The sequence below is a fragment of the Trichoplusia ni genome, chromosome 7, assembly GCF_003590095.1.
Source record: "Trichoplusia ni isolate ovarian cell line Hi5 chromosome 7, tn1, whole genome shotgun sequence".
Lineage (NCBI taxonomy): Eukaryota > Metazoa > Arthropoda > Insecta > Lepidoptera > Noctuidae > Trichoplusia > Trichoplusia ni.
Genome location: NC_039484.1, coordinates 2,166,015 through 2,191,464, shown reverse-complemented (window position 1 = coordinate 2,191,464; position 25,450 = coordinate 2,166,015). Strand labels below are relative to the sequence as shown.

The window sequence follows — 25,450 nt, the reverse complement described above, 5'->3', positions numbered from 1 at the left end:
AAAATTGTTTGAAGTTGCGAAGTTGAATGAACTGGGGGTCTAATACTACCTCTTTACGTCAACAGTTGGCGCGTAAAGAGAGACGCCGCTATAGTTTTTGTAGAGCGCTGTCTCGTTTCAACATCTGCGATAGTATTACTTTAAAAGTTCGTGGTAGACCCCCTGTCTGAAGTTTTCCAGGTACGCGGTGTACCTTACACCTGTTTTATGTAATTATTATGAAGTTTACAGGTATCTGTTTTGAGATCATCGCTTTTCAAAGTTTTGCTAGAAAGTTCTTGTTGTCTTACATGTTTGGCAATAATAATTTTTAGAAGTTTTTTTTCTTACGTCCTAACGATAAAAAGAGACAAATAGTCCCATAACCAAATTTTGCTTAGTAGCTACGGCACGGGTCCTTGTCTAGACTTCGTCAATTCCCTACGCCCTAATTGGTTTACATTAATTATTACTTATCATGATTAGCACACTAACTACAAACAAAAACATTACCGAATATTTCAGAACTCGCCATCAACTTACGTCGAAGCTTATGGATCTTCTTACTCATTAGTAACGTTTACACCACTACTGACAGATCTGTTATCACCGTTAGTTCACTACCTACTAGCAAGAGCTTCGTTTCCTACTCACCTTCAACCCTCATCTTAGCTTTTGGATCTTCTCATTCATTAGTAACCTACCAATCACTATCTACATAACTGTTATCATCGTTAATACACTACCTACTACCAAAAACGTCACCGCCTACTTTAGATCACACCATCCACTCAAGATCTTCTTATTCATTAGCAACTATTAAATCACTATCTAGATAACTGTTATCATCGTTAGTAGACTATGTACTATCAAGGACATCGTTTCTTACTTCAGAACTCACCATTAACTCGCGTCGCAGCTTGTCAAGCTCGTGCGCTGACGGGGGCGCGGGCTGGACTCTCCCCCTCCTCAACTCCTCAAGCTGCCGCGTCAGCTCCTCCACCTTGGCCACAGCGACTGATAACTCCTTTTCCTTTTCATTGAAGAGCGCTCGTATTGATTCTAGGTCGCTAGCTGCGGACAAAGGATTTTTTGAGATTGGATAATAAACTACTTAATAGGAAAAGGTTTAGTTTAAAAAGGTTGGGATGGAGTTCGGTGGTCTGAGTCTAATGCTTAAGAACCTATCTACTACTTAGGGGTTTTTTTTTTACTATCTAACCCCTATTGTGACATATATCTCATAGTGAAGAAAATTTATGCTTAAGAAAAAAACATGGTAGAGAGCATTCTGAAAAAATGAACTAAAAAAATGTTGGTGACTAAAGTTGCCTTTTTTACCCTTTGAGTAAATATCTTTATACTGCTGCCCCCCAATAATGTCCCCTCAAGTTCATGTAGATAAATACGTCACTACATTTCAGCCGATATTAATATTAACATATTAAATATCCTGCTTTCAATATTACATTGCAAAGTGCAAATTGCTCCCTAATTCAGTTCAAATTATTTACAATCACGGCACGTAATCAATAAGGATTAATTAATACGCTGTAATGGCGTGTCAGACAAAGTGCAACAACAGGAGCGGTATCGGTATAACGTATGTAAGAAATAGCGATGGAAAATATTCACAATATTGCTGTGAAAATTACTTTTCAACCCCTGGCCCAAAAACACACGTGTTCTAAGCTCGACATTTCTTGCCCGTTGATTGAGCGCTTTAAATTTAATATATTTTGTATTAAAGATGAATTGTGTGTGAGTGTTCTTAAAAGTTGTGATGAGTGATTTCTGTTTGCCATGGGTAGTCTATATAAATTTGAAATTTGACAACAAATTGAACCGTAATTATTTAAGTTACAAGGGAAGGGCGAAGCACTCCGGTGGTTTTAGCCGGTAGGAGTCCGGCACACCTCTCCGCCTTCCCCAGGGCGGAGAAAGTCCATGAGGATTTCCCCGGAAAAAAAAAAAATGGTTATTCAGAAACCGTTATTAAATAAATAATTATAAATACAATTCACGAAAGTTACTACAATAACAATAATTGTGCAATTTTCGCTGTAGTCGCTGTCCACAGTTGCCAGGTACGTAACACCGCAGTAGACTTGTGGCAAAGCGTGATTTTCAATCCATTGTTCTAGCTCTGCCGGTGGAAGTTCGCGCTTTCGGTCTGTGTCAGTTTAATTTGTTACTCGTAAAACATATTGCTATGTTTATTTAAAATGTAATACTATTATATCATCCATAGGGACCAACACAACTATTAAGAAACAAATTATTTGTGGGCCAAGAATGTTTTGTATAATCAATTACTAAAAAACCTGTGATAGCCTATTGGTAAGACTACCAAGTGAAAGGTATCGAGTTCGATCCTTAGCCACGCATCGACTTTTTGAATGTTCTTTCCTACTTGCTGCCTTGGCCGAAATCATTCAGGACCGTACAATTATTGTACGAAACATTACCATACCATTTAAAATTAATGTCGCTGTACCTAATAGGTAGGTTACTCTTAAATTACCATTATTTCACAACAAAGGTTATTACAATTCGCAAGCCCTGGGGAAATTATTAAAATTTTATGACTATATTGTACGAGGCATTATGTAAGTAACTTAGGTAGGTACATTCTGGTACAAATTGGAATGTGTATGACAATTAACTTTTGGCGAAGGTTAAGCAGAGACCGCTTGGTTTTATAATGGTAATATATATTATTTGAGAAGGAGGCTAATAACAACCCCTGTGGAAGCAAGACAGGGCTCTACGCCGTGTTGTGCGTCGTTGTTCTTCCACAACTGGACTTCGATCTTTTATCTACAAATGACATCGATAAAAACTTTTCAATTACATTTGATTGTTTGATGATTGAGCGATTCTGCCACTTAAATAAGTCTGAGAGCGGCCTTTGTAACTGCTTTAACCTTTTTTTTTAAATTGGAATCCTAGAATATCTTGACCTTGAGGACTTCATGAAATTATCATGAAAGAAGATACAGTTCAGTTGTTTACAGTTTCGTAAGGTCTATGCATTACCCACAGTGACATAAGATGTTTTTACCTACTTTTATTTAACTGTTGAGAAAGTTTATCAAGAACTAAGTGAACGATATTGTTATTTCGTTCCAAAAGGAAAACACGAAGTCAAATATCTCCCTGAAACAATTAATTAAAGTTCTCTGTATGTGTTCGACTTTCGGATGAAATGATATTTTGTAACATCATTCTGCGAAAAATAATTTAAGGTAGATAGGTGACTCTATCAGCTACTATTTCGCAGAAATCCTTTATTTTATTGTATAGTTCAAACTATTTATAAATAAAAAAATATAGCAGGTCAATATTTTTCTACAAGCAGAACTTTGTGTTCGTTAAAGAAAAAAAAAGAAATTCCTTGTTAGCTCTCATAATCAAAACATTAATTTAGTAATGAGCCATGAAAAAGTTGTGTTGTTCATTCTCAATTTTAAAATAAGAACGTGCCTTGATACTGGTATAAAATAACAATGCTTCCACGAATTTAAAAACAAATGGAAATGTGGGCTAAGCACGCGACGAGGAAATCTAACAAGACATTTTTTTGCCTTTAGAAAACATCTATAAAAATGTCAGAATGGAATAAAAGAACATATTGAGAGAATAAAAATGTACCTGCGCTCTAAAGGCCGCGGGTACGGTTATCACCTGTCACGTTAAAACAATAAAAAATACAATAATGCGGCTTCTACGGATGTTAAACGTTTAACTTAACCTGACTGTTGACATTTCGAGGCGGGTAAGTCCGTAAAAATGTTTGGGAATATTACGTAGTCGTTATAAAAACGGGATCGCTAACAATCCCGAGGAATTGTTCACAATCCTTTGATATTGACAACACTTTCTGTCACTTCGCGAGCTTCATCGTTATCGCGTTTTGTTTATGTCGACGGTTTATCTTTTTAAGTATAAAATGACACCATTGAATAATAGGTAGACATATTAAATTAAAAACAAATAATAGATATAATAGTGAACTTTTATTGCTCGGTTAATTAAAAAAATAATCCATTCCAATCAGTACGCAAAGTGGTTTTATTTATTAGACAGATTAGTTTGTACCACTGGTCATTTTAACAATGATTCCAAAAATAATTGATGCGACCATTTGCCATTTAAATTATTGAACAACCAACGGAAGTACGCGAAACCACGTCCTATTGGTCAAACGTAATAAATACAATTTATTGTGCCTGATCTTAATGTGGGTTGCCAAATGTAATAATTTATCGCCAAAAATATCGATTTTACACAAACCGAGGCGAGAGTAGAACTAATTTGTAACGAAATAAAATTAACCATTGAGGGATCTAATGTATTGAGTGAGGGACAAAAATGCTATTTTGCGTTACAGAGTCCCAGCTGAGGCACATTTAAAAGCTCGGAGAGGGAAATACCTCCGACCTTTCAATTACTGAAGACAATAAAGAGGGCTTTATCTGCATGAGGACATTGAGGGCCTTCAGTTTGTAAACGGCGCGACGCGGCCGTGGCGACGTCTCGATGGAGCAACATCATTTTTGGTAACCGTTTTGAATATCGAGCGTACTCGTTTCTGTATTTGAAAATATAGAAGGGAAACCTTATGTAACGCACCCACAGATATATTTTTATATAGAATCGATAATTGGATACCCGGCTTTACTTTGTACTGCTTTTACTGGCCAGTTTTCTAACGAACAATTACCAAAAAAAACGAAACTATTCTGATTATTTGAATAATTTTCGTCCTTAAGTTTATTTTCCATTAACATATTCCTTTATAATGAATACGTAGGTAAGGCAAGTTGTTATGTCAAATTGAACAGAGAATTCAAACGTGACTCTGAATGTACGCTAATGAAGCTTCCTGAATGCAATTAATGTAATTAGACACACTAATGTCGCTTTGAGCAACGTGTTAAATTTTAACTTAGTTTTAGCAGTGTAGTTCTATAGCGCGGTTAGCACTGAAGAACTAGTCGTAAGTAATCAAAATTAAAATGTCGCAAAATTTTATTATGAGTGTATGTTTATATATTTTTTTTCTAAGCAAAAAAATATCACAAAAAATATAAAACCAGTATTGCAATTTAGTTGATAATTTGAATATTTCAAATGTTTGTAAAAAGAACACAATTTTAAATAACGCTCATTCGCATTTATTTTTAAATCTCTACAAATTAAAATGGCTCATTCCGTTTCAAATATCGAACGGCAATGGGGTTACATGGCGACTCATAACGGTCAGTCCCATCAGTGATTTGCTTCACACGTCACTTCACACCAATGGTTGATTTGACGTGTCACGTGACAAAAGCCCGTATCGAGCCATGAAATAAAGAGTGTAAATAATGTTATCAGTGACACCAGGCATTCGAACACAAAAGGTTTTACAGGATTTTCATGAAGCTACGTGGGAAATTGATTTTGCTTTTCGGTCTGATATTTTCATGTTGACGGTATGTAGTTTAGGTGATTGGAAATTAGAGATGAAAAATGAATTTTTGGAATAAAATATTTTTGAAGTTGCAGTGTAAGAAAAACTTATAGTATTTGAAAGAAACTTAGACGATAACAGCGGCTTTTGGCCGGGATTGCTCCATTGTTTAAACTTTGTTAGTTGTAATAAGGAAATGAAAGATGAATGAAAAAATGACTATACTAGACTAAAAGTGCAAATTAGTCTAAAAGAAAAGAACAAAAGGATTTAATCGATAAAATCACCTAGGCTATAACGCGTGTGTAAACTCTCAACTTTACGTAATACACTACCAACTCAACATAAAAAAAGAAAACAAAACTGATCTACAAAAATCTGAAGGTCGTCGAAAGGAAAATTTCTTTTGCAAATGTATCGCGATCTGCGAGATCCGGCCCAAATTGATTTAACTACGACACTTAGGGAACGTATTCTACTTTCAGTATCTAATGTGCGAACAGAAAAAAAACCTTTTCCCTCCCTTCAGCGACAATTTACGCGCAAAGGGTTATTCACTCGTTATCTCGCATCAAATATAATGCTTAGCTTTAGGATAGTATTCTTCCGCTATTTATGTACAAAGGAGTTTCGGGTTCATGTAAAAAGATATGTGACCTTCATACTAATTTCTCTATATTTTTTACAATGTTTTTTTTGTAATGGTTTTAATGACACTCATTGTTTGCCCGTTTGTGGTTTGTTACAAGACTGTATTTTGGAATGATCTAGGCACATAAAAAGTGGAAATAATCAGTGAGTCAATTATTATGTTAAGTTTTCTGACTTTTTCCTTTTAGCTTTCATATAGCAACATCAGCAAACAAGGGTTCTCGTTATATACTTGAATAAATAGTATTTGTTCGTTTTCGTGTCTTTCAAACCTAGTTCAACAGTAGGAAGATAAAGTTTGCGCAATGCAACAAACAATGGGAACTGCAGTCTGAAATTAAAAATAGTTGAGTCATAACACGCGATACAATAATTTTCATTCGGGCATGATTGAAATCGATTTACCAAAGGTCGTAGGAGAGTGGCTCGATTGCCTACACAGAACTATGAACTGGAATGGGTCACAATCAGCTTAATGAGGCGAAACTTGTAAAGTGATTAGCCGCAACAGAGTGTTGGACCGCCTCACTAAAGCCCACATTTGTAGGCCCAGAGGCCCGCGGAGCTAATGTAGGTGCGACCACAAAAACCTCCTTGCTGACGCAGACTGATGTCTAGGGACGAGAACAAATGGAACTTTCAACTTTAACAACGATTAGGTCGAATGAAAAATCGCTACATGTAAATATAGGGAACTTTTTTTGCCTACATTCGTTACGTCCGAGTTTCACAATTCGCATTGAAAAAGGTAAATGTGTATTTAAAAAATCACAATTGCGATCCGGCGTATTTGTTGTGTAAAAATATAAAAGAAGGTTAGAGGATTATTAAGTTTGGCTTCAGAATTAATAAACAGACGTCAGAAATGTTTCCAGAATTGAATGGTACATTATTGTGAAGTTAAAAAGCGTATTAATAATAAAATTGTGGAATAAATAATAAATTTGCTCTGACTTTTGTGTCTTTTGTTCGATATTTAAATGAGCCAAAAATATTTTATTACGTTTTAATTCATGTTTCAATACGGACCTACGCTTTTCATTAATATTTAACCGGCAAAAGTAGCTCTTGTAACTCTAGGTATATTTCAAAGCGATGTCGTTGATTCGTTCCGAAAGAATTAAACTACCATATTCAGTATCGATTTTCCTAAGTTTAGTCGATGCGTCACCTTCGGTGTCATTTGAAGACTGGTACCACCAATACGCCAACATAGTATAGTCTAGGTATAGGTAATATTAGCAACGTTGTTTTTATGTAACCTCACCCAACGATATTTTATTTTTTATGTTCTCCGATAACATGGGAAATGATTGGCAATAAATAAGTATTGAAACTTTTTTACTTCAAGGACCTGCATTAAGAGTGATGTATAGACAAAAAACAATAAAGTATTGGAATACTCACTTACACTGAAGTTTGTATTAGAAATCCTATTACGAACTATGGATAAAGTTTTCGTAATTTAAAAGTTACAATAAATAGTAGAGAGTGTTCGAAGTTGTGACGCCACTATTTTTTAAGAACTATGATTTCGCCATGTAATTTGCTACGATACTTGGGGGGATAGTGAAAGGACTGTAATGTTTTCAAAAATTGGCCTGGGTGCCAGTTACATTTCTTCAAGCGCTGATTTTTATTGATTTCTTCAATATTTCCAGCTAATAAGACAGAGTCACGTAACAATTAAAAACGGAATATCATTTTCATCCATTTAAAAATCTCTTTTCTATTGCGATGAAACATTTTGTTAGCAACATTCAATAAGGAATAGGTTACCTAAGACTTAACAAATCACTGTTTTAAGTAGGAAATATACTTGAACGATGCTTACAACAAGCCCCTCCTTTTAAGCAATGAAATAATAAACAAATGAATTCATAATTACAATTAGCGTGTGTTATATGTGTATGCAGTTTATTTCACCTTGCTAAGTAGTTGTTAGTACAGTTAGCAAAAAAAGTCATAGCACAAATCGATTTACAAAGTGACATCAATGTATTGTTAGGTGTCGCAGTGCAACTTCTCCGAGTTGGTTGATTGATTGATGTTAACATTGGTGTTTTGTTAATAATATCCTTGACTTTTTTTGCCCATGGCGGCTCTTTCGTAGGCACTAGCCAATTGTGTAGATTTTGAATGAGCGCAAACATAGGCGCTCTGTCTGTTCTCTTGCTCTCATAGCTCGATAGAACGGCAATACTTCAGCGCTGAATAAAGTTCAGAAACAGGATCCAAATTATAACGTGCCTTACGAAACATCAAAACCGTGACATTCTGTTGTTGACTGTACTTGGAGCCCTACTACTAGTTACATTAGCTTTGTTGGGAATAATTATGAGGATTACTTAGTTAAGTGCTTGTTTTTATTTCTTTAAAACCTTGTCCTTATGCTAGCTTTTCTTCAAAACCCAGTTAGCTATGAATGTAAATTCTCTTCTTTATTGTATTACCTAAATTAGGGAAGCTGTTTCATTAAATTGGATTAGCGTTTTTTTTTTCTAATTTATCTATCTACAAATGTAGTTGTTGAGTGCACACTGTGCAGCAAGTTCATACAAGAAACTGTCCTTTAGGCCGCTTATTTAAATGAACAATAATATCATAATGGACGGAATACATTGCCTCATTTGTCTGAGAATTGAAGGCAGGAAATCAACACATTCTAACATACTCATCGTTGGATATCATTTTATTGCCCTAACAAGGAATAGGTTCTAAGAAAAAGCTCGCCGCTTAAGTAATTGGATATTTGCTTGAATGTGAGATAAAATCGAATGCCTACTCGAAATAAACCCTCTAAATCGAACAATCTGCGCCGAGCAAGCTTAAAGTACGTTTCCGGGATTTGCGACTGATCTGTCGTATGCATTTGACACGCGCGACTAATATACACCAACGTCACTGGCATGGAACGGAACATTATTTTTAATGACTTCAAAAAAAGAACTTTTAAATTCGATTTAAGTACCTATTGGTGTTTGTTTTTATTTCAAAACCCTTTCAAATTCGAAACTTGGTATGTGAACATGTGATTGATTATAATAGGTCTTTGTTTTAATAAGCGGAAATTATTAAGTTTCTTGACCGTTATTTTCAATAAGAATGACATTTTGGGAACCGCGCAACTAGGGTCATGTTGACGTTTTAAAAGAGATTAAATTGCCTCCTTGGAAGGGACTTTTTTATTCCTAGTTTAATTAAAATTCGATACTGTAAACTCATTTTTTTATTGTGAATTATTTAAACTCAAAATTAAACCTATTAAATACCGATATCAACAAACCACAATGCACGGAAACATACCTTTACCTAGCAATCGAGAAGTCCAATACTCGATAAGGCTTTGTTCTTTTTATCGATAAGTTGGTCAGATGTAATTATTGTGTTTATTGTGTGTATGTCTGTTGTTCTAGCAGTTTAGTATGCGTGGAGCGTAATCCAACCGACGGCGTGTTCTTCGCGATTAGAAAATAATCAATTGACTTCATGCGATATGGTTTCGAACTATACAATTAAGTAGGTACTGCTATAAACTACTGATTCTGCAATAGACCGGGGATTAAAGATTCTAAAAGAAACAAATGACAACGGTCTAGTATAGTAGTCTCAAGTTGTGTAATTGATTAGTTAGAAAAATATTCGAATTGAAATTCTTTTGTTTCCATCTATTTTAATACCAACTATCGTCATTACATCGGAAATAGGAAGACACAACTCGAAACAGAAATATAGAAGCTATTTAGATAGGCAGCGCTGTTGAGAATTTTCACTAGTTATACACACCCATACTTCACTGAAACCTAACTAAACCCTCTGATAGTGAGGTATCTATCTTAACACGTACCTAAAGAAAATAAAGGCGCGTAAAGCGAAGATACCGAAGGTTCATGCCATACTCAATCACTTGATTTTCGCTCGTAAACGCAATCCATCTCTATCACGTCACTAAAGGTACGTAGGACCAAAGAAAATTGCCTCCACAGACATTACCGCTACACTTCAGACGCCCCTCAACTTTTCCCACTAAATAATCTTAATATGAACTTTATCTATCTCGGAGACAACACAAATTGTGGTTACAACACAAATTTCGCGCCCCATCGGAGAACCAACGGCCCATAAAATGTTCACGTTATTTATTTAGAAGCTTCTTCAATCTTGTTTTATAGCCCTCGGGACAGTGACTTATTTTTCTTAAAAGGATTATGAGATATTTTACTAACAATTAAGTTTAGGTAAGCAGTAAGACTCAAAGTGGCAAGTTTGAAAGTAGAACGTTTTCAAGAAGTGTTTTTCCTAAGGTAAAATAATGTCCTCGGTAAGGTAATTTTTGCTTTCGTAAATATAATAGTGTTAAACAAAATATTGTTAATTTAGTAATAAACATTGAAAAGATGGAAAAATGAGGACAGAAACATAATTCTAATTTCGAATACGGAATTTATTTGAAATCCGAAACAAATCATCCGGGTTTTAACAGCTCTAATAATAAAGTCGTTAAACGTTTTTAAGTGAACTCGCATTGATAAACGAAGGAAAGGAGAAATAAAACCGTCACGATAAATTTACTAAGCAAACGAGTTATTTAATTTCTACTCCATTTTGGGCCCAGTCCATATTTTACTATTCTAAAAATATAACTGTCCAACACAATATTAGTATCAGAATTTTAATTAAGCAATAAAATTCAAATAAATCTTAACAGCTGTAGCAAAAGGTGCCTGAATTTGTAAACAATAAAAGATTTACAACCAATAAAAAGACGGAATTCATATTCGATTCTATTATATTGCTTTTTATTGACAGTTTGAGGTTGTATGAGCGGAAATTATTCATAAAATGTGCAAATTTTGTACAAGAGGCGGTGACTGGGTTTAAAAATTCAAAGGGTGATTTAGGCCGGGTTATAAAACACACCTGGCCTCTATAGTGTGCCCTGACAAATCAGGGAGGACATTAGCCCGTCTTTTTCCGCAATGGGACCGGTCCCAACGGACAGAATAGGAAACTTAATTAAACTTGTCGGAGTACAAAAATAAAATTGGGAGGGAAACAAATTTATTAGAGTGTGACTGTTACATACTTGTAACTATCATTTCGATGTATTTCAACTTATTGTCAATAAAATTGCTCTTGATACTCAATCGAAAGTCTCCATTGAATATCAACACTAACGACTGTCTTTAAACTTCGCATAATATTCCAAAAATATCTGCTATCAATGAACCAATAAAATTCACTTATAGATCGCGATCAAACCAACCAATCGCGTTTGATTCCAATTATTGAAACATTAATTGGCATACAAATTCAAGTCCGCATTGCAGTGCGGTTATGATTACTTAGCGAACCGATCTGGGCTTGACTGAGAATGCTTTTAATTAACGGCGACCAATTTCTGGATGCTTCTGGATGCATCGGGAAGGTTCTAGAACATTCTGGAATTGGTTGAACGTCGCTCGAGTGGTTCGGTAGCTGTAGTATCCGTGTTATGGCAAGTTGAGAGAGTATTCGGCATACTTCAGTTAAAGTCAGTGAATGTTGTTGAATATGAGCCGTAATTACATGTTTCGAATATTCTGTACTATAATGGCTTGATTTGGTAATATTTGGTGGCGTATTATGTTCCGAGCTTAAGTGAAACTTATTAGGCTATACGTACGTATCAGTTTGTGTTGTATTTTTAATTTTATCGAGTTAATATTTAACAAATTATAATTAAAGTGTTATTTTACCTACTTAGATATCGTTAAATATAAATGGCGAATAAAAAATAGACCGTTATTATAAAAGTGACTTATAATAAAAAAAACAGACATGTCATAAACGGAATTGAATTTAAGTGTTGTCTTCATTCGATCGTTCGATATTCAAATCTGAAACGCGAAATATTATTACGCCAATATACCAAGAAGTCGTTAAAATGGCATTACCAACATAAGTACATTGCCAACAAATAGCATTATGAGGCAAAGGAAATCCATTTAGAGCTTATAAACTGCCAACCAATAAGTACATGTGTATTGATATTTATCGTGGTGTGACATTTAGCGGCGTGTCACGCTTATGAAATATTCTCAAAGAGCGTACCATTACTTCTCAAAGTAATGTCACTGTTGTTGTATAAGAGAGATGCCGCTCTACGCTGGGTAATATGCTGTTTCACTTGCACACCTGCAATGACATTACTTTAAGAGGTAGGTTTCCAGATATTATCTGTCTATGTAGGAACTAGATTTGAACTGTCTTTGTTAGCGGTATTGTTGCCTGTTTTCGTAAACATGATCAGATATACGTTTTACGTTTTGTGCGTCTGTCCGCGTGTAACTTTTTTATTGAATAGGGTTGCCCTTTAACAGTTTTTTTTCATTGTGGACAAATGCGATTGTTGAGTTCGATTTTGTTAGGTACCTATTTGTAGTATCGATATTGTCACGAAAATCTAGTCTGAAGTGAAAACACGATATTACTAAGGATGAATGTGATAAAAATAAAACAACTTTGAAATACATTTCCATTGATCAGAAGAAATCATTCTCGATCTGATTTGTGTGAAATGAGGAATAAAATATGTTCTAAAATGTTCGTACAACGAAAGAAAAGCGAGTCAATCCACAAAGTTATAAAATGCAATATGTTCAGTGATTCCCTAAGGAGTTTGCACTACTGTAACTTCTATAAAGAGATTTCTTGTAACAACTTCATACCTTTGCGAACTCATAAAAGAACATCTTCTTTTAAAAATAAACTTCGTAAGGAACTTCTTGGAGGAAATGTATGAAACGACTTTAAATGTATTTTGTGTAGTTTATGTCTGAGATCACAAAACTGCGTAAAAGTAAATACTTCGTTTTGAAAAAAAAAACACATTGTTTACATATACGCGGCAGTACAGAAAAAAAAATAAAAAGAATCGAAAATGAACTCTAAATTTCAAATTCAAATTAGTCCGGTTATTTAATCACCTAATGCAATTATAATTATTTTATTTAAATGTACATAATTTAAATTTGAATTAATTCTAATCTTCAACCCGCGTTCCACTGTAGGCATTACGCAATAATAGCGTCGACTTAACCCTGTTGATTTAGACGGGTACAATCGTCCCATCTGGCCACTACGCGATAAAGCTAGCCCGCTCGGACTGGGGAGCCGCGATACGCCCAGATTGACAGTTCTATTAACGTTTATGATTTTTGAAAACAAAAAATACGCGGTGTCTTGTTGTTGCCGGTGATTGGATTTGTTTGTTTAGTGCAAACGCTGCGGTGAGCGAGGGTTAAATACAATAGAGCTTTTCCGTGAAATGAATTGGTTTATCGTTAGTACGCGACGTTATTGGTGTCGACTATGAGTCATTTAATCAATTAATTATCTATAAATCCAATAACATACATAATGAAGATTTTTGGTGAAATAAGTGATGGACATGACAGCATAATTAATCTAGTTTAACAATATAGTCTTAATTAGTTCTAAAACTCATATTTTCTATTCAAACGAAAATTAACCTTGTTTCGTTTTAACGGCCAGGCCCAAAAATAGGCATAATTAAGCCGCGCCTATAGACTACCTAGTTACCAAATACTTTTGTTATTTAAGATCTGGCCTTGACGTTTATTACGGTTCATATAATTTCATTATAACTTCTAACTAACAAATAATGAGAGAAAAGTAAAAGCTACGTATAGTTGTTGTAAAATTATATTTAAATTAAGTTTTTTGTTGAAATAAATTGGAATTATATCCATTATCGGTCTCAGTAATTACTTTGCAATTTTGTCTAACGAGAAAGCGGCCTGCCTAAGGGAAAAAGCTGTATTCTGACATGAAAAGACCACCCGATCAAAGTGATTAAGGTCTTAGCCTGCACCGCTAATGGCCGCCTTCGTGCCTATAGCTTCCGCGAGAAGTGAATAAATTATTTATTATAATAAATTATAGATAGTTATTTATAAATTTAGTATCAGTTCGTAGAATAACAGAAAAATATTTAAAATAGGAAGAGAATGCGATCGTATTTTGTTTATGAAAAGTCGCATTGTACATATTTTTATTTCGTAAATTGATAGTTTTATATGCACATATAACACACATAGGTACACTAGACATAACACATTAGAATATTAATGAAACATTTAAAATTCTTTGAGCTTTTATCACTGATGACTGAGACGAAACGCGCAATAGATAATATTTTTTCTTTTGGTACTTAAAAAGTTTATAAAAGTCGATAACTAGTAGGTAGGTATATAGACCATCCATTATGAAGATAACGCGCGCAATGAATAACGGTAAATGATCAATAAAATTTGCCATTTTATCCGATAAACCTCTTTGAGATGAGGAATTATAGGATTCCGAACATTAAATTATTCTCCTTAGCGGGGTACGGTAAGGTTATTATTTTAATATTCGTAGCATCCATTTTTGGAGATTCTAATCTATATTCAACATCACTTGAAATTAACATATTATTTCATTTATTTAAAATATGAACGTAGCCATGAAAATTATCAACACATTAGTCAAAGTAGCCAAAGCGTGTGATTTTCATTCAACGCTGCAAGTCCAATGTCAGTGTATTCGTCTGCACTCAAAATAGTTTGCTCTTGATCTAATAATGTGACCCATTTACACCGCTTAGGCAGTTGGACGTGAATTTGTAATTATTTTCAATCTATATTTGTCCATATACGACCTCCTTACAAGGTTTGTAAGACAATGAACTGTTTGAAGTACACTAGCATTGTGATTCGAAATTCAAAACATGATTGTTTCTAAAACGGCTGTATACATGTGCGTTTCAATTCAGAATTACAGTTTAAATAATACTGGCCGTTTCTTCTATTTGTATTCAACTCAACTGAGTAAAATTCAATCTATTTTCTCCGTTCTAAAATCAAAGTCTAATCGAACAAGCAAATATTTATCCGCAAACGGAAAAAAAGTTAACCCTTTTCCCGGCTAACATATTACGGATGTAAATTGCAATGCACACATGCATATTCAATGAAAATTAAATTCTGCCTCATTTCGCTTATTTCTGTTTCAAGTGGCACATTATTGGAATTTTCGTTTATTTTTACAAGGTAAAACATTTAAGTGTTGTTTAAAATATCAATTTTTAACTATCTACTTATAAAACTTAAGTACATTCAATTTTATATCTTTATTTTAAATTTCGAATGATTTTCTAGTGAGTAATTTAACGTAGGTACGTGATTAAGAAAAAAACTATACGTATAATATATTTCTTACAAAAAAACCGTTACGCCTTTATATCACTGTATAACGGTCAAAGTTAAAATAAAACATTCCACAAAAGCATAAAGAATTCTAATGACGAAAACCTAAAACCGTTCTAAAAAAGTTTCAAACTAATCCAAATTCACTCCTCTCATTTAAACTCGGGCTTTCAACTTCCCCTTAATCACGTTGCTTTTAATTCCTTTCTTATTTCTTTCAACAATCTACCCTTTAATAGAACATTGTTGAACAGTTTTCATGGAAGTTTTCTTGTCAACGGGTTAAAACTCTTGGCTGAATAGCGATCGCCTTGGTCTCATGATAATTTAATGTTTATCGATTATGATTGCGTCAATCATAATCGAGCAAAAAACGAAGAAAATGAAATGATTCGCCTTTACATTTATTTTAACTGGAGACACAAAAACAAATAGAATTTAATATGATTGATTGTTTTGTGTAAGCTGCAAAAAAAACTTATGAAGAGGCCGTAATCAGATTTAAATAATGTCAGAATTAAACATTATAAATGATAAAAAAGGGATTTTTCTTAAGTAAAGGAGCCACAAAGGCTATACGGTCCACTCGTATGAGATATCGGTAGATTACGAGATTATCCCGTGCCGCGATTGGCTGCCAAATCCCTAGAGCAAGAGTCTAATCACTTAGCCCCAAAGCTAGGTCACAAAGAACGTCATGCGGGTAATAATATGGACGAATAAAAAGGTTGAATGATGCTGGAGACATTTTCACGATATTATATTAGAAGCTGCCCCTTTAGACAAGCGGCAGTTTTACATAAATGATGCATAAATGTATCAAAATGACAATGCATTTCGATAACTCACGTGACTTGGACTTGCCATCTCCATACATTTGAGAGTTTTTAACTTTGTAATACTTTTATCATTGTTGTCGTTTCCTAGAACAACAAACTCAAATGTTATATTAAGTTAGTTGTTAGGTATGCTAATTTTTTCATTACTTTGAAGAATGTACAGACAATCGTCATTCAGTAAACCACACTTGCATGAGACTGTAAGCGTAGGTAATGGTATTGAATAAAAAAAACATAATTTTGCTTTAATTTCGATGTTATTTTCTATCAAATAGTAAATGGTCGCATTATAATTGTTGTAAATAAAATAAACAGTCAATTCAGTCCTCATATTTTGATGAAAAGTTTTGTCATTCTGTTTGTTTATATTTCGCGTTACGATTAATATTCCCTAAAGTTTATTAGTCGGTTCCATGAAAGTTGTTATTACAGTGGAAAGAGTGCGTACGTTAAACATTTCTAGGAAAATAAATAAATTGAAATAATAAACTGAAGTATATAAATAATATAACTCTCAATGACACGTGTTTTAGTTTAACAATCTTTTGTACACGTGAGATCGTTAGTATGCATACAGCTTTTGTGTAAGCGCGTTTATTAAAATATGTTCTATGAAAAATATTTGAAAAAGAAAATGTAATAATTTAATTTTTAGTTATAATTAAAAATATCGCTAATCTCAATTAAAAACACGTAATAACTTAAGATACCGTTAACCTTGAGATCGTGACTTTTAACTTTAATTCTGAACCATATGATAAGACCATGTCATTAACGCGCAATAGTCACATACCAATACTATTTAATTAGACTCCAATAATGTCTATCAGAATTTCATTCCCCTATAACTGTTCTATTAATTGGGCTAAAACACCCGTTAATATGTCAATATTGTTCGATACCGGTTCAAATGGTACCTGTAATTAAATAGGCGCGATTGTTGACACAATCTCGCAGTATTAATCCCGAGTGATACGTATTAGCATACATTAGGGATATTTGCAGATATCTATGATATTAATTAGAATAATGATGTTCTGCAATTGATATTATTAATGTTAAATAATTTGGTAAATTAATATTCTATACTCGCATTCGGATTAATTAATTAGAACTATAACTGATACTCAGTTACTTCAGATGAAAATATGACGTATAATTATTGGTCTCTCTCCTATGAAATGAAGCGGCTGGACTATGTTTCATCTCATTAGCGTAAGGAAAATAAAACTTTAAATGTGAGAGAATAACATTCATTTTCAAAAGAGGCTTGACTGCATTCTGATTTTATGTAGTACGATATGTGTATGTGAAGAGTATTGCAATGAAAAGTAAACTATAATTGTACTTACTAAGTGCGATATTCGCTTGCTTGTTTCGGTCGAGCTGTCCCCGTAGTGCTCGTAGCCTTCGCAACTTCAACTCTTGCGCCTCTACGCGTTCGCGTAGCCTGCGTAGCCGCTCGCCTTCTACCGCCACCTATGAAGAAATACTTGACTTTTAGATATATACTTAAATCGTTTCTGTTACAGTATTAAAGTATAGAGAATATAACAGCAAATTTAGACTCTCGACGAGAGGGTTTTTTAAAAAATATATGCCTAATACTAAGTTTTTTAATCACTTTAATTCATTACATTTTAAAAATGTGTCTACGTATTATTATTAGCCCTTTGCATTACGGTCAGTATAAGTCAATTCCTGAATCACTGAAAACTGCGAAAGATAGACAGGGTAAATCGCATAATTTTATCAAAATATTATGGGTATAAAATTAAATCGCCATAATTCCATCGCGGGGTAATTTTGTTTATTTAATAGGCACACTTATTGCGTGAGAAGAGTTTATTTTTAAGGTAGCGATAAATATCGCATTAGGGTAACGCGCGTCCGGCCGGCCCGAAGATTTATTAAGAACTAACGAACGAACGAAGGATTTTTGGCTTCTTATCTTTTCACAATTTCTCTAAAAAATCCCGGGACATATTTTTGTACTCTTGATAACCTGCCGATAATGAAATATTTTCAAAGAAAAGTCATTTTCTCTTGAGTTTAATACTATACTTAGTTTGTACAGTAATATTACAATGAATATAATATAATTAACTCTCTAAAATACCTCAGTGGACTCGGGTCCACTGAGGTATTTTTGGGTAAAAATAAAAACCGTGAAACTGAACCTCACTGCAATGTTATGGAGTTTTTAGCCGGTTCTTCTCCATGTTAATGACATTGTGGAAACAGTGCACCTATAGTCAGTACCCTAATATTTTAGTAATGCTTGGAATACAGCCTACTTTGAAATAAAAATTTGCTCTTGTTTTTTAGTATAGTTTCGTTAATAAATAAAGAAATCAGTAACGTTGACTTGTGCGATGTAGCTAACATATTCCTATTGCTTACGTTACGTAGTATCAGTTACAAATGTTCTCGCTGCGGGAACAATATAATCTAAATCTAATCTCACTGTATCTAGAGAAAGCCTTATATAATTCAACAAGATAGATCTTACGACTGTTATATAAATAATTTGAGGTAAACACGATCAAACATGTTATTTTCAAAAAGTTATTTTCGTGGGTACGATTCATATTTAAATGATGTAACATTTCGGATTCATTTTAAAAAGAGAAAAAATAAAGCTCTTGACAGTAGGAGACCTCATTCATAACTCAAACCTTTTTAATGTGCTTTAATAAGGAATTCCTTAATTTGAATTTTTCCAAAATAATTAAACTACACTTACATTGTTTGTTCGAAGAAAATTATAAACTAACTAAATCAACAAACCATACAAAGAAACAGACATATATGTCAAAATAAAATGTTCAAATAAATTAAGTAAAAATTAAGTTCAAATTTTTCTGATAAAATATTTTAGTGAATTTTCCAATGTCTGCGTCGCTGGAATCTTTATTAATGCAAGATTACTTTCCAGGAAGGAATGAACTTTACTTATAAAACGGAAAACGGTTTTTTGTTACAATCTTCTTATGCCTTATCAGTCTAATATTTGTACCGAACTTTGGTCTATAGTAGTATAGTACTATTTTTTTTCCTAGCCTACTGTGTCCCACTGCTGGGCAAAGGCCTCCCCCAAATCCTTCCACGACTCTCTATTCTGGGCCTCATGTAACAAGCCTGGTTAATTAGTACTATACATTTTTTAAACATCTCCCGTAGTTTATTTAATCCTGGTACCTCGGGAGAGATTCAATCGTCACAGAGGTTCAAGACACATTTACAAAGACAACCCTACTCAGAACAAGCTGGTTTAAAAAAAAAATCTTGTTTACTATGCACAAAAAAGTTTTTTAACTTAAAACTTCAAAGAACATTAAACTTTTTATCCAGTTTATTTTCGGAATGAAATATAAATTAGCTTCCTAAGCAGGGGTTTAATACGAATTCTAATTTATTACCGAACTCGAAACTTTTGGTTAAGATTACTGAATTATTTGATAAGGCATTTGGCGTTTTAACGAAGACCTAATAATTTTAAAGTGATGTTTGTTCAATGAATCTTCGTAACTTGATTGCAACATTCATTTCTTACCGACCGCCTATTATAAGGTGGTTCGCGATTTGGTTGGCGTGTTTCGGTCTAGACACTGTTTAGTAATACATTTGCTACTAAAAAGAGGATTTTAGTTAAAAAAAAGTATGTAGGTTTAGCCTAGTATACAATATTGTTGGTGAAAGCTGATCAGGTACGTTATAAAGTAAAAAAAATTCTTATCAAAGTAAAGGAAATAAATCACAATATGAAATGCAATAAAAGTAAAACTCGTCCCCATACGAACTCGTAGAACAATATTAGCGAACAAAAAGTTCTGAAAGCAAAATAAATCACACACACATGTTTAATAATATTACAAGCGAAACACGAATTCCCGATGTCACGGAAGAAAAGAAAATAAAAAGACAATAAACGATTTATGTTACCCAAAGTGAATTTTGAAGTCAATAATGTTACCTGAATTGAATGTAAAGAAATAATAATACGTTTTGCTATGAAACGATGGATGGATTGTGTAAAAGACGATAATATATGACTGCAAAGAATGTTTCTTGTGAGATGACGACAGATAGAAAGGTATGGAAGGAGAAAGCATGTTGCGCCGACCCCAAATAATAATTGGGATAAGGACAGGGGACTGATGATGAGTTAACAAATGAGTAGTGTAATAGTGCAAGCTTGTAAGTTTCCTATGACCTTTTTCATGACCTGCGCTGATGTGACGATATTAATAATGTTGAGGATTCCAAGATTGTGAAAACTCATTCATTTAAAATTCTGGGAAATAAAGAGTATCACTCCCCCCTGCTCTTAAATGTTTACGTTTCCTAATTAGAAACGGTGGCGCTTTACAATTATCATAATGCATTTTAATTAAGTTTATGTATAACAAACTACTTCCATACTAGTAGTAAAGTCCAATTCTAAGGCTAAATTTAAATTAACAAATATCGTACGAGGAAAACTTAAGCTTTATAAATAAAGAGACTTTCTTTTGCCGCTATAATCGACATTTATGTGAGCAGGTAGGCTTTAGTTAGTTTTTACCCGTTTTCTTTTATGTGGAAACAAATAATTCCCAAAGAAATGACTCATACCTAATATTACACTTTAGATATTCCACCTATTACATTTACTACCCTATAGATTCGACACAACACAATAAGCCTTCCTCAACATTCGACAAGTTGACTTGACGCTGTCAGTCTAGCGATCCAGTAACTGTCCGTGGAGACTATTAAGTTTCAGAACTGAGACTTGCTCTTACAAATTGAATCCATCACTACGCCGAATGTAATGGATATTCCTTTACAAAAACTTCGCTTGAATAGAGAATTGTTTTATCTGTTTTGTAACAAAATTATTACTAGCTGAAAAAGTCAAAGATTTGAGTTCTTTTTGCATTCGTAAAGGCCTAAGTTTTGACACGCCTTATTTAGTAAGACTTACTTTCGTGACTTTTTAAGTACTATTCCTACTTCTTGCTAACATATGATAAACGCAAAAGTTTGTATGTATGGATGTTTGTTCCTCTTTCACACAAAAACCACTGAAGGTGTACAGACGAAACTTGGTTCACAGATAGTTTATAACCAGTATTACCACAAAATACTTTTTATCCTGATTTTTTTGATGTCTTAGGATTATTTCCGTTTATAGCGGGCGGGCCCACGGGCACTACTCGTTATCTAATAACAATGTTGTCAAGTTTCTTTTGAGAAGCTAAATTTGATTCTGCAATATTCAAAATTTGATTTACACACAACACTATAATATAAATAGATATTCCGTTAGTATTCTTCTGCAAGTCCGCCGGGAAATACACGAACTAAAGGCTCTATTTCCGTTGGCACTATCACAAGACATTGGTATCCATATAAACTACCGTCAAGACACCATATATTTTCATACAATAATGGAAAAGACTCGCGTAGTTAGATTGTTGACTGGTCTGTTGGTGTTGTGGTTAGTGGCTTTGACTGCCATTCTGGAGGTCGCGGTTTCGATTCCCACCCAGGGATGTGAAGAATTCTACAAAATTGACAATATAATTGGAGTTTCCATACACAATTGAGAACATTTTTCCACAAATAGACAAATAACATAACAAAGTCAATAAAAAATAAAACAATTATTTATATTCATAACAACGATACATAAAATATGACGAAACCCGTTTCAAAAGTGCGAAGCTATTCACAAAACAAAAAGCGACCCATAAGTCAACAGTTTTCACTAGAAAATTTTGTACAGTTCATTTGTACATACTTTTAGTAGGGTTAACAGTCATGAATACTGGCAGGTACCTATATAAAGGGTAACGAATGTGGAACGACCTCATTACTACAGGGAATCACATCGTAAAAGCCGCACTCGTAAGTAGGTTGTAAGTACACTTAGTCCCTTGAGGGGAAAACTAAAAGTTACTGCTCAACCCTATGTATTAGATTTATAAGACACTTTATCGAAATCACCGCTATTGTTACTTCGGGACCAATTTCTAACTATCTATTGCTGGCCGAAATTATGTTAGGGAGAAAAGCTTCCGTTAATTTACGGAAATTTGTTAACGTCAGAGCGTACGTTGAGAGCTATTTAAGAAGATAAATGCTCTTTTTTTAGAATTAAACATGTCCTTAACTAATACGGATATTCGCTTAATTAAAATGTACACAAATATATGAATTATGAGATTTTAGAAGACCCAAATTCTAGTATTCTTTTCTATGATCACCAATGTTCATTTGCCCGTACCTCATTACTAATATTTTGAGCGACAAAAATAGACAAAATCAAAATCTATTTATTCAGAATATACTATCACTTGTGCTATTCGAATTAAGACTGGTGATACTGTCGAAGAATGACGCAGGAACCTGACACTGCGAAGACGACAACATAGTAAGTGCGGAGATCTAGGACGGTTCCTTTTACTTGTTTGTACACGGTAATATCTAGTTTTACAAGATGGTAAGTACCTGGTGTTGCCTAGCCTCCTGCTGTTTGAGGTACCGCAGCCGCTGCTCCTTGGCGCAGAGCAGCTGGTGCTGTGTGTCGATCTGCTGCTGTTGGCGCAGCGCCATCGCGCGCAGCTCGCCCAAAGTCAGCTCCACCCCTTCCCCCAACTGGAAACAAGAGAAAACCTCTGTTAATACCTTTGAAATTCTTCTTAATTACATAATATGGTGTCCGATCTCCATTTGTTGTGGACTAATAGTATACAGAGTGGTGCTACAATGGTGACATTCATGATGTCATAATATACCAAATAACCACTGTAAAATACCAACGTTTTGACAGTAGTAGGACTGAGCTGTATTAAGAACAATATCTTTCGCAACTAAGATAGCCGAGTGGATAAGGTCACCACACCAAACCCACTGTGCGCGACGTGTCGCGGGTTCGATCCCCGCTTAGGACAAGCATTTGTGTGATCCACGAACGCTTGTTCTGAGTCTGGGTGTGTTTGTATGTTTGGTTAAGGTCGCCTGCCCCCGCGACTCAAGGATTAAATTCCTTACTGCGGAAAAAGAAATATATACCTAGCCACTTGCCAATCATTTTCTATACTACGATGCTCTTAATACAGCTACTATCAGCAACCTATGATGCAAATAATACATCAACATTTCATAGAAAATGTCACAGAATTCGATTTCGTATGCTACTGGAATCACTGAGCAATGGGCATGAAAGCCCTCGATGGTTCTCAAAGGAGGTCTTAATTACACCATTCCCGGGGGTAACTGTGGCTCTGGCGCAGGTGCATCGGTACAAAGGTTCATACCGTAGCGTTCAATTGGAGTGTGACTGTTGGACTGATTGGATTGAATAAGATTTGGCTTCGTCGGATTTACAATGCGGTAGTCGGTTTGTAAATCCAATGTGATAGGTAATATGTTAATAAGTAGGTGTCAGGTAATAGGTTGTTGCTACTTGATGACGTTTGTTGTATATATGTATACTAGCTGACCCAGCAATCGTTGTTTTGCCTAATAAATTATTTCTAGTTGTATGTATTTTTAATGCTTCATTATAAAAAAAAAAACAAACAATTTCGTCCAAAAAATAAAATAGTGTTTTTTAGTGTGAGCAACCCTTATCACTTAGGGGTATGAAAAATAGATGTTGTTCTATTCTCAGACCTACCCAACATGTTTACAAAATTTCATAAAAATCGGTTAATCCGTTTCGGAGGAGTACGGTAACTAACATCGTGACACGGGAATTTTGTATATTAGAAGAAGATGTATTTTAATTTTCTGAATATATATGAAGTAATATGTTATCGTGGACTGAAAGTTTCTAATGACGAAATACGAGGAATACTAGTCTTAGTTGAAGTTTAGCAACTCATGACGTCACGAAAAGCCATTATTCTTATGAATCTGCCAGATGGACATAAAAATATCAGACTTTTACTCTTCCAAGGAAGTAGGGTTAGGTTTAATTAAATTTCAATACAATAATACTTTGTCTCCAAACACTTAGATGTATTCTCGAGAGCGTGCCTCACGCACGAACGGACATGAGAGTTCATACGTCGTCAGCAGTCGAACATGAACAAGTTACGCGCGACTGTGACGTCATGAGTTCCCACTTTGAAATCCGTTACCAGAATTATAATGTTCAGTCGTGTAACACACAAAAGCCCGTTGAATGAGAGTCAGGCTCGCAACACTTAAACTTTCAACAGTCCAGCTACCACGGTTCATGAGAGAAATGGTGACAGACGATCGGACAGCGCGGTGCGGTCAATAATAAAGTTCCGTTTTAAACCCTCAGAATACGAAATAAATCATATTCGTAAAGAACATATGATAAAAATAGGTATATACATATAATAAATTAACAACTCAATAAAAATATTGTTCGAGTGTAAGAAGAAGTTAATCAAAAGTTTCGGTTTACACGTGTATAAACAAAACATTGTATAACACGTGCCGAAACAGATGAATTACTAACTTATACAATATTTTGAAACAAAACAAAATATTTGCATATTTTATAAAGTACCATGTTCTTCGTTTATGGAATTCTTCATTTGTTCTGTATCTGGGAGAAATGTGTCTATGTTACTAGCTGACCCAGCAAACGTTGTATTGCCTAATAGATTATTTCTTGTTGTATGTATTTCTTAATACCACATTATAAAAAAATAAAAAATAAAAATTTCGTCCAACAAATAAAATATTTTTTTTTAGTGTGAGCAACCCTTAACACTTCGGGGTATGAAAAATAGATGTTGTTCTTTTCTCAGACCTACGAAATATGTATACAAAATTTCATAAAAATCGCTCGAACCTTTTCGGAGGAGTCCAGTAACTAACATCGCGACACGGGAATTTTATATATTAGATGTATGTACTAGAAATATAAGCAAGTTTTACAGTTGTCTAGTACTCATAACACGATGTTTGCTTAGTTTGACACTAGATGGCATTGTATAAAAGTTCTGGACTGTTATTATTATCTACTGCTCGATGTGAGCCGAAAGACACATTTTGCCCATCATAATTCGAATAGTTAACAACTACCAACTAGGTACAGTTGGCCAGAGTAATTGAATTTTTGTGTATACCAGACATTCCCATTTGAGGCAACGGCTTAGCGAGTACTCAAAACGTGTCTTTCAGAGATAGCTGTAGGTCAACGGATGAAGGTTTTATCCGCTGTATGGCCTGACTTTTAATATGGTATTAGTGGGTTGCGGTTCTTTAAATTGTCTTCATAATTCTGTTGGTCGCTTTCC

At 34.3% G+C, this 25,450-nt stretch overlaps 1 protein-coding gene across 2 annotated transcripts in view; it reads right to left on the bottom strand.

Annotated features, from left to right (window-relative positions):
* Window positions 1-25,450, bottom strand: part of LOC113495597 (apoptosis-stimulating of p53 protein 2) — a 264,952-nt gene that overhangs the window by 14,347 nt on the left and 225,155 nt on the right. For both annotated transcript variants that reach the window (XM_026874390.1, XM_026874391.1), the window contains 3 exons: window positions 22,677-22,823; window positions 17,531-17,657; window positions 869-1,053 (listed from right to left, as the gene is read on the bottom strand). In XM_026874390.1, the coding sequence (XP_026730191.1) occupies window positions 869-1,053; window positions 17,531-17,657; window positions 22,677-22,823 (459 nt within the window). The remainder of the gene's footprint in view (window positions 1-868; window positions 1,054-17,530; window positions 17,658-22,676; window positions 22,824-25,450) is intronic.